This window comes from Oryzias latipes, chromosome 11, assembly GCF_053564925.1.
Source record: "Oryzias latipes strain Hd-rR chromosome 11, Olatipes_Hd-rR_3.1".
In the NCBI taxonomy this organism is placed as follows: Eukaryota; Metazoa; Chordata; class Actinopteri; order Beloniformes; family Adrianichthyidae; genus Oryzias; species Oryzias latipes.
In genome coordinates this window covers 24,414,924-24,429,156 of record NC_136247.1, presented here as the reverse complement: position 1 = coordinate 24,429,156, position 14,233 = coordinate 24,414,924, and the positions used below count along the sequence as shown (strand labels likewise).

Below are 14,233 nucleotides of genomic sequence, written 5' to 3'. Positions count from 1 at the left end.
TCGTACATTTTCTCCCCCCTCCCCAAAAAATAAAAAATGCCGCAGAATGCTAAATTTCTCCAAACATCTTTGTAAAAGGAATACAAAGTCAAACAAATTTTGACTTTTTTATTTTTCCTACAGAAATATATAAAAACTGCAGATCTGTAATGTTGCTGTTTGATCTTTTAAAGCATGTTTTGTCTGGTGTGGATTCCAGAAAAAGAGTGAAGTTCTTCTCCGCTGAAGAAGCAGCTTGTAGCAGCCGTTTACTGTGAATCATCTCCATCCGCTTCAAACCCCCCAAAACTTTCCCTCCGCAGCCTTTGGATCTCCATGTTGAGCCCCAGCAGGGTTTGGGCCAGCTGGAGGTCCTGCGTGCGCATGTCCTGCTGCAGAAAAGCAGCGAGAATTAGCAAACGTCTGTGTAAAATACAAAAGCACACAAACGATGGCACTTTTGCAGAAGATTTACCATTAAAAAAAACAAACAATGTTCCGCTTCTGGAGGAGGGAAACCTGCAGCAGCTTACCAGTTCTGACCTTATCCAGGTTATTGCTCCATCTATCTTGGCCCTCCTCAGCTCCTCATTGGCCTGGTGACTCCTGCTCATGCTGACAGGTCTGACGCTGCAGCCGGACTCCTGAGGCTCCTCTCTGGCCTCTGCTGTGACTCTGAAGGCACGGATCAGCTTGTTCTTGATGTTCTCCAGGGCAATGCTGGACAGTGTGTCCTCGCTCTGGCTGGCTCGCTCCATGCTCCCCTGCAGGTGTGGAGGAGGCGCGTTCCCTGGCAAAAGTGCTCCGACTGTCTCAAACCAATAAAAAGAGGAGAAAGTCGCAGTTTCCTCCTGCGAGATTCCCTTTAAGCCGCTCCTGACGCGAACGCAGCACCCCCTGCACAAGTCTCCGTGCTCCTCTTGCCTTCTCAGAGCTGAACTAGCTGTTTTGTCATTGTTACTATGGAGGAACACCCCCTCCTCCTCCTTCTCCTCCTCCTCTTGGTAGCCCTCGTAAGAATGGTGGAAGATCTTGGACAAAGACTATTGTTGCCTCCAACAAGAAGTGAAAAGAGCCCCTCTGCAACACGGTCGCCACCCCCTTCCCCCCCCTTTTTCACTGTTTCTGATGGAGGGTTGCATGCACAGCGCCCAGATGGAGGAGCTTTTCAGCACTCCTCCTAAATAAGACCTGCTTGTCACTTTGGGAGTCAGACAGGTTGGGCACGGCGCAGACACAGCCTCAGTGTTGGCCGGACCGCCGATACAAAGGCCGTCCTACTGTGAAATATAACCAGGCTCTTTGTCCCCAAGTCAAATCTGTTCCCCTCCGGGGTTTGAGGGATGCTTTTTGGCAACAGGCTGCAGTTCTTTCTCCTGATTTCTGCACAAAGACGGGGACAGCGGTCCACTGTTACCGTCTAACTTATGAGTGGAGCCGGAATCACAGTCGGGGCCTTCAAATGTGCAGCTCGAGGGAGACCTCATGCTTTTTTCAATGAGATGTACCAGAAACAAAGAGACGTGGGAAACTGACCTTTTGATGTCCAGCAGGAAAAAACCAAACTGCTTCTTTGCACTTTGAGCATTTGATTTGCCTGTCAGCCATACAGTACTGTACAAAGATAGATGGATGAGCGTGGCAGGAAGAGAAAGGCAGAGCAGTTTCACTTGTCAGAACTCATCAGATGTGAGCTATGACTCCATTTTATGCAGAACTGTGTGGAGCGTGAGAAGAGCATGGAGGGTCTTCAGATCTGTGAGCAACACAAACTACACTTCAGGTGAATGTGGACCATCTCTGATAAATCTCTGTCAGTAAATGAATTTGAGCATGTCTCTTTCTCAGATCACAAATAAGCAATTCTTTTGGAGAATGGAGGAGAAAACTTGAATTTGCACATTTGAATTAAGGTTGAGGAGAACCTCAATGAGAGAGGAGAGCAGGGCTTAAAGGCTGGGAGAAGGATCAAGCTGTTTTATCAGGGTGTGGATGAAAAGAGGAACAGAGGAGGAGTTTATTATAAATGTTCAGGGGGTGAAGAGAGCATTAGGGAGATGAGTCTAAAGCTGGAAAATGAAGGTCTGGAGTCCCACTCCGATCATCATTTGATCTATTTTCAAAGCACTCCCAGTGGTCTTTTAATTACTACGATGACGTTTTTTAGCCAAAATCCAAAAACATTTTGTTGTCTAGGACATCATTTCTGTGGTGGAGCAGCAGGAGTTTATTAGAAATTCACCTGTGAGTTGTGCGTGGTAGTGTTGGTGCACAGTGAGCCCGCCCCATTTCCCATCATTCATCTGTTTGCACACCTGCTAGCTCCCCCTCACAACCCCAACCTAACACCACCAGTGCAACAAAAATTGGAGCTGGTTTAGATCCAGATGCCAGCTCAGGCGGGGACGCACGTGGATTGGCCGCCTCCTGAATCATGCAAGCAGCTGTAACGGTTTTTGAGCTCCGTCAATTTTTACCGCCAATTCCTCAGCAGCTACAGTCAGGTGGCTTCTCTTCTCCACTTCATCCCAGACTCATTTTCTCTGGTCTGGGCTGAACATCCGTTTCGTGTGTTCACTGACCACAAGAATTTGGAATATTTAAGTTCAGCCAAGAGACCTAATTCCCATCAAGCCAGGTGGTCACTGCTTTTTTAAATTGCTTTCTCTTCTCCTTGTAGACCAGGAACTAAGAACATTGAAGCAGATTTCCTCTCTAGGAGAGAAGACAGGGACCCGGAGTGCCTGGAACCTGGTTTTGTTCTTCCATAGTCTGCCCAACTGGCTGTCGCAGTGTCTGATATCGAGCCTGAGCTGTTTGTCACCTCAAGTATATAATTTATGGAACTTATTTTGAATCAACTTTATAAGGAATTAGTAGAAATCGAGTTTTGTTTGCAGAGTTTCTGTGTCGTCTGATGCATTTATCTGCTTTTTGTTTTAAGGTTCCACAGCATGAATCAGGCGTTTGAACTTTTTTGTTTCAGTTGTGTGAAAATGACGAAGAATATGTTGAGATTATAGGAGCAGGAAGTAAACGAGGTGAAAGAAATCCTATAATCTGAAAAGCTAAAGCAGCTGAAGTTGCTTAGTCAATTCTCTCAATTCAATGTAATCAATGATTTCAGCTTCAGTCCTAAATGTGGTTCACCTATCATCCAGTAGATTAAAAACAAAGATGCACCAAAATGTTTTGGGAAACTGCACTTTTGTGTTTAAAAAATAGATTTCTACCAATCAGAAAATTTGATGTTTTTATTTTATTTTAAAGCGTTAGTCATGAGTGGACATTAGCTCATCATACAAAAGACACAATGGATTCTGTGGCTGCAGTGGTTAGCGCTCTTGCCTCACAGCAAAAAGGCCCCCGGTTCAAGTCCCGGCTGGGGGACATGAACCAGAACATCAAGCCTTTCTGTGTGGAGTTTGCATGATCTCCCCATGTATGTGTGGGTTTTCTCCAGCTTCCTGCCACTGTCCAAAAACATGCTTTATAGGTTCATCTAAATTGTCCCTAGGTGTGTGATTGTGGACGCTCTACCCTGCGACACACTGGCGACCTGTCCAGGGTGCCCCCTGCCTTCGCCCATAAGTGGATGGGATAGGCTCCAGCAGCCCCATGACCCCGAAAGGGACAAAACGGAAGAAGATGAATGAAGAATGGATTTTGTTTGATAACCATCAGTATGACAGAGTATGATGTTCATATTTCATTTTTTTGGGGTAATTCAGTGAGTCCACATCCTTTTGTGCCTCCGGAGTTGAGAGGATTGATTTTCTAATGAACTGTCGGCAGCTTTGAAATATGTGTCTGTGAGCTTGCCTGTTAATTTTGTATCCGAGCAAAGGAAAAGAAAAAAAAACAACAACCCACTTTTCCAAAGGTCGTTTAAAAATTTTGGGAGTAATTTTGGAAAATACTCTTGTAGTAAAATCTTTTATTCTGAATTGTCCAAGAATCTTCTGGGATTTTTTTTCCTAGAAAAAACGGCTCATTTTTCTGCTTCATTCAGTATTTGTCCCGGTGGGAGTGGCTGTTCGGTCCCCCGCTGTCCTCTGCTTCTTGTGTCTGCTTCTTTTTCTCTTCTCCCCCGGTTCTGTTTTTTTCAGAGGGGGTGTGGGTGCTCCTTTCTTCTTCTTCTTCTTGAGGCAGCTCAGAGGGTTGGGGTTGCTCTGTTTCCTCTTCCTCTTCCTGCCCCGGCTCTCTCCGTCCTTGCTGCTGATGCCCTGCTCCTGTTTCATGCTCTGGATGCTCTTCTGCTGAGCAGGGCTCACCAGCTCTCCCATCTGGACGGCCTGGACATGACTGAGGGACGCCTGGCTGGGCTTGTCCAGCACAATGGTGTTGAGGATGATGTAAAGCAGAGGAACACCTGGAATCTTCTTCAGGCCTGCAGTCACCGTATGATCCTGTAAAAATATCACACCGAAATCTAATTTTACCAGCTACTTCCTCTGATTATGAGATTGCTTTAAGACTGAAACGTACATTTATGGATCTATTACGATTATATTTTAAATGGCTTTTATTTTGAAAGTATTCTGATTCACACAGGAAGCTAAACTTTCATTTCAGGTGCTAAAATTTGATGACTAACATACGTGATGAGTTGCAGCCCTGAAAGTCTTTATTAGGATTATGACGGGAGAGGATCGACTATTTATTGTTTTTTTGTGTGTGTGTGTGTGTTTTTTTTAATATATATCAGTATATTTTTCCTGAATTTTTGTCTTTGAAAATCATAGGGTGTTATTTGGTCATTGCTTTATTTCATAAATAATGTTATTTATATTGTTATACAGATCATGAATGAATGAAACTTTATTCATACAGCACTTTACTACTCCTTGAAGGTACCAAACGGCTTCACAATAAAAAAAGAGATCTAAAATGGGAACGAAAGTTTTAACCTAAAAACTCTAGAATATTACGTTTAAAAAAATTTTTTTCAATCCAAATGTTTTCATCTACATTCCATGTTATTTCTTTCTCACTCCACACATCTGCTCCTGGTCCGGCCCTTCGGTCCAAATTTTATAACCCAATGTGGCCCACAAGTTAAAATAATTGCCCACTCCTGAGATAAACCAACAAGAAAAATGTTCAAAGATTTTTAAAAAGGGTTTGTCACATGGGCCATACTTTAATTTTTATTTGGGAAAAGTAAATTTCCATAAATGGTTTGGTTTAGCAACAGTTTGTTTTCCTCCTCTAGTTGTTTTCCAAATCTGAGGCCATAAGAGACTTTTCTTTTTAAACCCTAAAAATCATACTACAATAAACACAGTAAGTGACATTTAGGTTTTTTGTTGCTGAAAGTCAATAATACCCTTTTATGTTTCAAAATGAACCTTACTGCCGTGTTTCCAGTCATCCCTTCAATGAATGTGTATTGTTTTTGCAATCTAGGGAGTTAAATGTTAAAGAGCAGAAAGTTTTCTGATCCTGACAGTTATATGCAGCACCTTGTGTTCAGATTTTCTTCACTAAACTGAAAATCTATGCGGTTCTGCTTATTAATAAGTGAGCTCTTCGTCCATTTAAATGTACCTGCGTGGCAACAAAGTAATGGTGCGGGTTTGTGTCCTCCAGCATGGACAGCAGGCACTCTGACGCAGGAACCGGGTCCTTGAAGTGAGCACATTTCCTCAGCTGGAACCTCTGCAGAATAATTTTGGCTCCATAAAGCTGTTTTCCGAGAGTATCGAGTTCTTTCAGAGCGCAACTGTGTGTGAAAACGAATAAAACGGATTTAAAAAAAACAACAACAACCAAAGACTCTGAACACAACAACAGAGAATACCATTCGGTTATGTACGTACTTTGTGGTGCACAGCTGCACCTCACCCATTAGATATTTCGGCATTTGCTCTTTAATCTGAATTTTATTCTTCAACGCCGCCTGACAAAAAGTCCCGTCAATGAGGATCTGAAAAGGTTCCCTGAAGCTGAAGTTGTATTTGTAGAAGCTAATCGTTTTCTTGGCTTGTTTCTGTCGTTTGATCTTCATGTTCCGCCTTGAATAAAAAAAGAAATTAGCGAAAGCAAAAACAAAGCTTTAAACTTAAATTAATGTCTTCTTTCTGCAGTCAAAAAGGGTCAAAATAAGATCCTAAATCAGCGTGGAGCTGTACTCAAACGGTTTTGTGCGTAGGCCTAATAGCTCCGGAACGAAACAAAGATGTCTGCTTAAAGTTCCGGTTTTGAAACGGGGATGTTCATAAATGAGTCAATTAAAAAAATAATGTTTTAAATAAAAGACACTGTTTTTCTTTCTTTTAATCTTTAAATCTTTTTAATGTTTGGTTTTCAGATTTAACGGGTTCTGTCAGTTTAAAAAAATGCCTATCCCGGTTAATTTAATACAGTAAATGCAGTTATACATTTAATGTATTGAAGAAGGAAAAAAACGGTTGGGATATATAGTTATAATTTAACTTGAATAACAGAATTTTGAAATGTTAGTTTTTTGAAATTTTTTAGAAACAATTGTTTGTCTTTGTTTGTTATTTACATCCTGATTACTGACTGCCCTATTGTTTGTATTAAATTGATTCAAAAGAACACATCATTTTATGATAATTATCATTGTTGTCATTTCCGTTTGTTTTTTAAACATTTTATTAAAACAAGACACAAGACAATAAGTAAAAGAAAACACTTTAAATACTATGCAACTTGCACCACTGACAGTGAACATTATCAGTCAAGAGGTTAACAAGGTTTAATTAAACTTAATATAGAAAAAAAAACAAGACTCTTTGCTGTTTATTTAAAATCTTCTCAGTGTGCCATTAGTTATTACTGTTGTTGTCAGGTATTTGTGTGTGTATGAGTGTGTGTGTGTGTGTGTGTGTGTGTGTGTGTGCGCGCGTGTTTATGTGTGTATAAGTTTGACACATCACAATATTTGTTTTGTTTTGCCTTTCTTGAATTTATGAATAAGGGTTATTTAAAATAAAACACTACCGGATGTAACCTTAAACATTGGCCTTGCTTCATAGAATAGAAGAGAATAGAACTTTATTGATCCGGTAAAAAGTAATTTATTTTGATACCATAGTGCAATTGAAACCCGCAGATAGATGATAAACATTGAAAATACACTTAAAAAGTAAATAACCACGATAATCATTGTACAGTCTCCATGAGGCGTTTGTATTTACATTTTTAGCCCCGCCCCCCGACTCTTACAGCATTATTTTGACCGGAAACGGAAGTGGTTTCTCAGACAGCAGCAGCAGCCACAACTCAGTCCAAAGTGAAGACTGTACCATCAGTGTCGGACTCGGCTAACGCTAGTACCAGTCGGGCACGAGTGGCTTGGGTTGACTCAGTTCGGATTACTTCCCTTCGCTGTTCCGATAACCGTCATGGCGGCGGCGGATCCCCGCTACTCCAGAGGAGGTTTCCCCGCGGGGGAAAGCAGCAACGACCGCGACGGGCCAGGCGGCGGCAGCGGGGAAAGCGAGCGGGACCGGGCCACCTTCGAATGCAATATTTGTTTGGACACAGCCAGGGACGCTGTCATCAGTATGTGCGGACACCTGTTCTGGTACGAAACCAAAACAGTAGTTATTAGAGTGTGTGGGGGTGTTTTTCCATGATCTTTTGATGTTATTTGCCCGCGCGCGCGCGGCCTTCTTTAACGTCAGCTGTTGACGGCGGAGTCACGCCCCTCGCTGAAAACCACAATAATAATAATATTAAAAATAAGAATAAAGTACAAACTAATATTTTACAGAGGCAGGTCATAACTGTTTTACTGCATTACACCTAAACATTTTTTACAGCATTTTTATCAGCTGTCAGTCAAAGGTGACGTATTAATCTGTGACATATTAACTCTTATTGTAAATGCTTAGTGACCATTTCTAACTTTAACATCAGTCTGTGATGAGCCAAACTTGCTTCAGCTTGTTGCTGTGATTTAATCAGCTATTCTGTTTAAATCCACTTTAATCTGAACTGGCAGCTCACCACATCTGAAAGGAACCTGCGGCCAAAGACTTTCTAGCATTTTCTCCCCCTTGTGATCCAAACTTGCGCAACCTTCAACCTTCATGTTGTCGGTTCACACAAACTCAGTGGTTTTTGTGTGACTAATCTGGGAGTCGCTGATGTGACATCAGGGTCAGCAGGTTCCTATCAGCTGTAATCGAAAGCAGCGAAGGGTTCAGTGTGGAAACAAGCACAGGCTTGGACTTTGGTGGTTTAAGGCGGTTAACACATCAGAGATTGTTTATTGTGCAAAATCCAGAAAAGAATTGATCAAGAAGGACTAAAATCTAAGTGCAGGAAAATATAATCTTTGGAATGTATTGAAGAAGCTGTAAAAAAATGCAAATGTACATTTTCCTTCAACAGTTCTTGCTCATTTGGGGGGGGTTTGCAATAGAATAAAAACAAATCATGAAAGTGATTTATTAAAAATGTTTAACATGTTCTTGTGGCATTTTTCCGATGAAAGAGGACAATTATAGAGAAAATTAAACATTTTCTGAGTATTTTGTTATTCAAATCATTGTGAATCAGGAGCAGAATTTTAAAAAATTCAGTTTGAAAAAGATCGTATTTGTGACAGAAAATAAACTGGGCGGGCCATAAGCTCACAGATTAAGTTGGGGTTGTGTGAGGGGCTGTAAGCCAGCAGGACAGCGTGTAGACAGATGCATGATGGGAAGTGGCATAACAGCACCATCATAATTAAAAGGGAACTATTCATCAATAGATCAGGTTGTAGAGCGACTCTGATTACTGTTGGTTATATTTCCTTTCATTTTCTTTGCTGGCTTTTGTGATGTCACAGCCGATCGTTATTAAAACCGCTTCTCATTTCTCTTTCTGCGCTTCCTGTACTCTGTTTGAAAAGCTGGAAAATGTATATTTGATATGGCTATGATTGTCAGAAGGAGGCGATGAAGCCAGTTTTGTCTTTAAGCTGCTGAACAGAAATAGAAAAAGTTGGTAAAACAGAGAAAATGTTAGACATTCAGGAAACTTTGAGACATTTAAAAAAATAAATCCACACATATATTTGCATTTATTGTATCCATTATATGTCTTTTAATATAGTGTCACTCTTTTTTTAGAAGTTTGTAAATATAAAAACAAGTATTGGTGTGTTTTAGAGAAAATCTGTCCAGTTGAATGAATCGGTACAAACACGCCGTTTTTTTTCTCAGACAGAGGAAGGATTTCTGTTGTAGCTTAACCAGCCGTTGATTGCTGCTACTTAATATAAACAAAAAGAAGAACAAATAAAGTCTAATTAACTTAAAACCCCCAGAGGAAAAACCGCTCCGGAGCTCTCTGGGGGTTAAATCCCGGTCCAGTACCGGATCAAGTTCTGGTGGACCAGCTGGTGCGTGTCTGTGTTTGCAGCTCCCACGGCGGCGTGCGCTGATGTAACGTCGTTGCTATGTTACCCCCCCCCCCCCCCCCCCCCCAAATCTGTACGTAACATGATGAAACTTTGAAGCAAGGAGGTCAGTTGATGACATCAGCTCACCTGCTGCAACATCTCATCAAGCTGCTTGTGGAATAGGATTCATCATCATCTTTGACTTTTAGCTATGCAGTGTCGGATTTTCCACAAACTCTCACTGAAATGTGGTGTATTTTATTGTAAAGTAATATTCTGCTTAGATTAGTTTTTCAAGCCATCTCTGAGATGATTTCATAAACTGGTGTTTGGAGCCAAAAAAAATGCGTCTGACTTCATTGCAAAGGTAATCTGAAAAACACAAAATGATGAGATAAGCAGCTTTTATTTTGAAGGCACAAAGTCCTGCGGCTTCTCAGTTCAAATAAATCAGGTTTTTATCACTTGTTGCAGGTTAAAGTTGGTATTGAAACTCAGGATTTGCTCTGTGTTGATCCTTGATCCTAAATTGACTGCGGGGACGCCGATCCCCGTTTTTTAAACCCAAGCAGTGCAGATTACTGCGCCGGAGTGCTGCTGTGGTTCTGAAAGTCCCGCCCTTCTTGTTGGTTTGCATGCTCCAAGTTCCTTCATGACTAAATCTCAAAGCATTTCTAAAATGTGTAGATTTACGGTGGTTTAATGATATCTCTGCCTTAAAAAAAAAGCAAAAATCTGTTAGAAATGGAGGTTCATTTCAGTTTTCTTCTCATCACACACTAAATTCTTGGAATCAAGGCCAGTTCTGGGGAGCAAAAAGACTCAAACGAGTTCCTGAAATGAGACTTTTTAATGTGAAAGGATCGTAACCATTGCATTTTGGAAAAAGCTTCATGTTTCCTGTCAAAGTCACGAGGCTTCTCCTGGAGCCGGGCGGCTCCCAGAAAACGCCTGAGGGCCGCCGGGGCTGCATGGAGCAGTCCACAGCTTCTCATTGGAGCAGGCTTGGAAGTCATGCAGATTACAGGGATCTGATTCCATTTTTAAAATTGTTTCAAATGTTTTGAGTTAAGATCGAATCATTTCTGACGGATTTATTGTTTGAAATGTCTGTCTAAACTAATAGCCTCCTTTCAAATCTCTGAATCGCAGCAAAATTGCTTTTAGAAGGGAATAATTTGTTGTCTTTTCTCCTGTTTGCAGCTGGCCCTGTCTACATCAGGTGAGTCCATCCTCTGTTCTTTTCCCAAACAGCTTCTGACTCGATCTTTGAAGAGAAATAAAACTGGATCCTTATATTTTTGGAGTTTTTTTGAAAGATTCAGACACATTTCTACAGAAAAACTTAGGCTCAAGGCAGCTTCTTCTTTTGGGTCTGATGTACTTGGTCATGTTTAATGACATTTTAATCGATTTCAGTGAAAAGGTTTCATTTTTTGTCTTTAATGATAAAAGGCCGAAGGTTTTTCTGCATCTTTTGTGGGCCAACGTAAACGGCAGGACATTTTATTTCAACTTAAAATAAAAAAGGCTTCCAGATATTTAAAGCGTTTGTAGATCAGTGTTACCATGTGAACCACCGAGTCCAGATTGCGTTCTAATGGCAGTAGAGTTTTGTGCCGATGTTTGTATTTAGGCTGAAGGTGTTTGTTGTAAACAGTTCGGCGTCTCCACAGAGAAAGTGGAGGTAATGGGCTTAAGCGGCGCTCCTGACGTGACGTCGGCGTTAAAGCTGCACCGTGTGACACTAATGACCTTAACGGGTCTCGGTTTGCTGATGCGACATGAGCGCAGCCGTTGGTCTTCAGTCCGTTCCTGCAGGAACAAACATTTTGTCTCGTTGGTGGAAGCGGCGTCAGATCCGTCTTGTCCTTCTCAGTGGTTGGAGACGCAGCCCAGCAGGCAGCAGTGTCCGGTGTGCAAGGCGGGCATCAGCAGAGAGAAGGTCATCCCGCTGTACGGACGGGGAAGCTCCAGCCAGGAGGACCCCAGGTTCGCCGCCTGTGTTCAGTCCCATTGGAGGGGGGCGTGGCCTCTCTGTGACGGGCTGTTTGTGTTGCAGGTTGAAAACCCCACCCCGGCCTCAGGGGCAGAGGACGGAGCCGGAGAGCAGAGGCGGGGTGAGTCTGCGCTTTCCCACGCCTTCCTCTGAAAAGACTTTTTCCGTTTGTACTCCCCTCTCAGATTTTTACCTTTTATGCAACACGAAAATACCCTTTTAACCACAAAATCCCCACAAACGTGTGACGCAAAACCTAAAGCAGCCTCTAAATGTTCCTTCACATGACTTTCCTTCATAATTTCAGGTCAGATGTTCCTCCAGCTGTTGTAGCTTTTGACTGTCGGGTTTGTCTTTGCGCTCAGATGTTCCAGGGCTTCGGGGATACCGGTTTCCACATGTCGTTTGGCATCGGCGCTTTCCCCTTCGGCTTTTTCACGACAGTCTTCAACGCCAACGACCCCTTCCACAGAGCAGGTACACAGCGGTCCCCTAATCAAAGAGGAAAAAAAAACCACAACCAACCTTTTATCCAGTTTTATTTCGAATCTGATTCTGAAGGAAGTTTTATTTTGAAAAACGACCAGTTTCTCTCCACCAGTCTCTCTGTCTCATGTCGAAAATGCATCAGCTACTTTGTTAAAGCGGCCGCACCGACTGCTAAATTAAAACCTTCAAGCTAGCAAAGTTAACGAAAAAGAAAGTTATGTGGAAAGATCCAGAGAGGAAACTGAAGAGCCTTCCCCTTCAAAATAAAATAAATCTGCTTTCAACAGACAACAACCAGGAAGGAGTCTTTACTCCAAATATGGATTTATTGTGACAGTTGGTCCCACAGACCATAATAATAATGCAGAATAATCGTCAACCAGCTGTCTAATGTTATAAGGATGCTGCTAATAAAGTTCTTCAAACAGTGGATTCTCGTTAAGATTATATTTTTTTAAAAATCCAGTTTTCACGATTGTTTTTTGTATTTTTCCGTCTCATCTTAAAAGTCAGAAGAGGCTGAAGTTGGCGTCTTCTGCTTTTATGGTCACGGCTTAAACTTTATTTCACATTTTAATGGTTCCTACAGGAAATCAAGTGAACAAATCAATATTTTACAGAGAATGAAGATAAACTTCTGTCTCAAAAGTTCAGAGAAACAAAAAAACTCAAATCAGACGCCCATGTCGGCCTCGTACAGGACGGTCTGCAGAAATGTCTGAAAAAGTTTGGGGATTCATTACATTAAATGTGGAATTTTTCTTGCCTAAAATAAATCCAAATTTAGATTTTTTTTAAACTCACTACTTCAATTTGAAAGTCTTTTCTTTCTTGTTTACCTTTAGACCAGTATGCAGGTGATCACCAAGGTAACGGGAACGGCAACAACAGCTGGCAGGACTCGCTCTTCCTGTTCGTGGCCATCTTCTTCTTCTTCTGGCTGCTGAGCGTGTGACTGACCTGGAGAGGAGGTGGTTTTACCGAAATCGGAAACGGGGAGGGAGGAGTGCAGCAACACACATGAACACACACACACACACCTGGACAGGTTCCTCCTCCCGTAGTCACGTCGCCGCAGCACAAGCCCCCGCCTGCTCGTCGTTTTTTTTATGCCTGGCGACGTGGAACCCCAGAAATCGGTCGTGGCGGTCGTCTGGGCTCACAAAACATTTTAGGAAGTGGAAATGTTTGGGTTTGGCGTTCAGATTCAGTATTACATAATCCGAATGATCAGATGGATGAGGTCACTTCATTCATCAGATTACCAACTCCTCTTTATTTAGAGGAGGGGGGGGCTCTGTGGGCAGATGTGGATTGGCCATGGGGGGTGGGGGGTTAGGAGTGCAGCCAAGTTCCTGTTCAGTCTCCATGGGAGCCTCCTCCAAACATTTGTCTTAACCCGTTTCTCCTGGTGGAGGTCGCCTGAAGGCGGAGCCGCCCTGAAGGCGGAGCCGACCTTCCTCTTCAGACTAACTAAAAGTCAGAGCTTCGCCTCCCACGAATTGCATAACCGACTTGGCCAGAACGCCACGACCGGCAGAGAGAATCCTCAGAAACCACTATAGATATTTCCGAGATTTGAGTGACGGCTCGCTCGACCGGCACCGCCCCCTTTTCCAAAGCTACAGGATTGCGAAACACTTGTGGATTTTTGTGAGTGCGTATGTGTGCATACAGTATATATTTGTATATATAAATATTGTACATGCTGTGACTGGATGGGAGAGCCCTGGAGAAGATGTGCGACTGTGAAGTGTTCAAACTGTCTACTTCCTGGAATACTCTCGTCATACGTGTTACTCGGGTACTTAAATGTCTAACCTGTAAATTCTGATGAAAGATTAAAAGTTTGACTGCCTTTCACTCTAAAGGTGAATTCCTGCTCATTCAAAGGGGATGTGGGTCACATGCGTAGCCAGGAATGGACTATTTGCTGGTTTCCTCTCTAGATGCCATTGCTCTGAGTGCTGACTGCCATCTACAGACCAAACCAGCCCATGAAGTCCTTAGATGTTTGTGACTCTAGTCGTGCTTTGAAAACCAGATGTTTTAGTCAGATCTTCCATTGTTCTCCATGAATGCCTCCAGGGGACCCTGCAGCTCCACCGTCCAGACTCATCGTCCCTGAAATGTGCAGATCTGGAGATCTTTCACCTGGAAGTTGGACTGAAAACACTTTTCATTTCATGTCCCGCTGCGGGACGGACACAAACAATCTGCTTGGACTCTGATGTTTCTGATGGGTTTAGCTGCGTTTGATAGGAAAGTGGTTTAACGTGACGCTAAATTACCGTGTTGGCTTAAGGACTGTTGTACAAAACCCAATGGTCTCAGATTAAAACTTGAATTAACCAAAGTCATTTTGTCTTTTTTTTTCCAAACGTTTGATCACAAAACACAAT

The 14,233-nt window shown here is 42.4% G+C and overlaps 3 protein-coding genes across 3 annotated transcripts; 1 reads left to right on the top strand and 2 right to left on the bottom strand.

The window, feature by feature from the left end:
• Positions 1–93: 93 nt before the first annotated feature.
• Positions 94–910, bottom strand: aard (alanine and arginine rich domain containing protein). Its single transcript, XM_004073756.3, has 2 exons — positions 513–910; positions 94–371 (listed from the first exon to the last, which is right to left on the bottom strand). The coding sequence occupies exons 1-2, from the start codon at positions 735–737 to the stop codon at positions 249–251; spliced, it is 348 nt and encodes a 115-aa protein (XP_004073804.1). The 5' UTR covers positions 738–910; the 3' UTR covers positions 94–248.
• Positions 911–3,219: 2,309 nt separating this feature from the next.
• Positions 3,220–6,162, bottom strand: utp23 (UTP23 small subunit processome component). Its single transcript, XM_004073757.5, has 3 exons — positions 5,802–6,162; positions 5,530–5,704; positions 3,220–4,388 (listed from the first exon to the last, which is right to left on the bottom strand). Exons 1-3 carry the CDS (start codon positions 5,987–5,989, stop codon positions 3,984–3,986), a joined length of 768 nt encoding a protein of 255 aa, XP_004073805.1. The 5' UTR covers positions 5,990–6,162; the 3' UTR covers positions 3,220–3,983.
• A 1,026-nt stretch (positions 6,163–7,188) lies between these two features.
• Positions 7,189–14,187, top strand: rnf5 (ring finger protein 5). The gene is made up of 6 exons (XM_004073758.5): positions 7,189–7,534; positions 10,547–10,565; positions 11,223–11,335; positions 11,406–11,463; positions 11,708–11,819; positions 12,677–14,187. The coding sequence occupies exons 1-6, from the start codon at positions 7,353–7,355 to the stop codon at positions 12,784–12,786; spliced, it is 594 nt and encodes a 197-aa protein (XP_004073806.1). The 5' UTR covers positions 7,189–7,352; the 3' UTR covers positions 12,787–14,187.
• The last annotated feature ends 46 nt before the right edge of the window (positions 14,188–14,233 follow it).

Coding starts and splice junctions, on each gene's coding strand:
- aard (XM_004073756.3), bottom strand. CDS start 737: ATGGAGCGAGCCAGCCAGAGCGAGGACACACTGTCCAGCATTGCCCTG. Junction 372..512: donor CCTGGATAAGGTCAGAACTG/GTAAGCTGCTGC, acceptor GCTTTTCTGCAG/CAGGACATGCGCACGCAGGA.
- utp23 (XM_004073757.5), bottom strand. CDS start 5,989: ATGAAGATCAAACGACAGAAACAAGCCAAGAAAACGATTAGCTTCTAC. Junction 5,705..5,801: donor GTGCAGCTGTGCACCACAAA/GTACGTACATAA, acceptor TTTCACACACAG/TTGCGCTCTGAAAGAACTCG. Junction 4,389..5,529: donor ATTACTTTGTTGCCACGCAG/GTACATTTAAAT, acceptor ATATTTTTACAG/GATCATACGGTGACTGCAGG.
- rnf5 (XM_004073758.5), top strand. CDS start 7,353: ATGGCGGCGGCGGATCCCCGCTACTCCAGAGGAGGTTTCCCCGCGGGG. Junction 11,464..11,707: donor AGCCGGAGAGCAGAGGCGGG/GTGAGTCTGCGC, acceptor CTTTGCGCTCAG/ATGTTCCAGGGCTTCGGGGA. Junction 11,820..12,676: donor CGACCCCTTCCACAGAGCAG/GTACACAGCGGT, acceptor GTTTACCTTTAG/ACCAGTATGCAGGTGATCAC.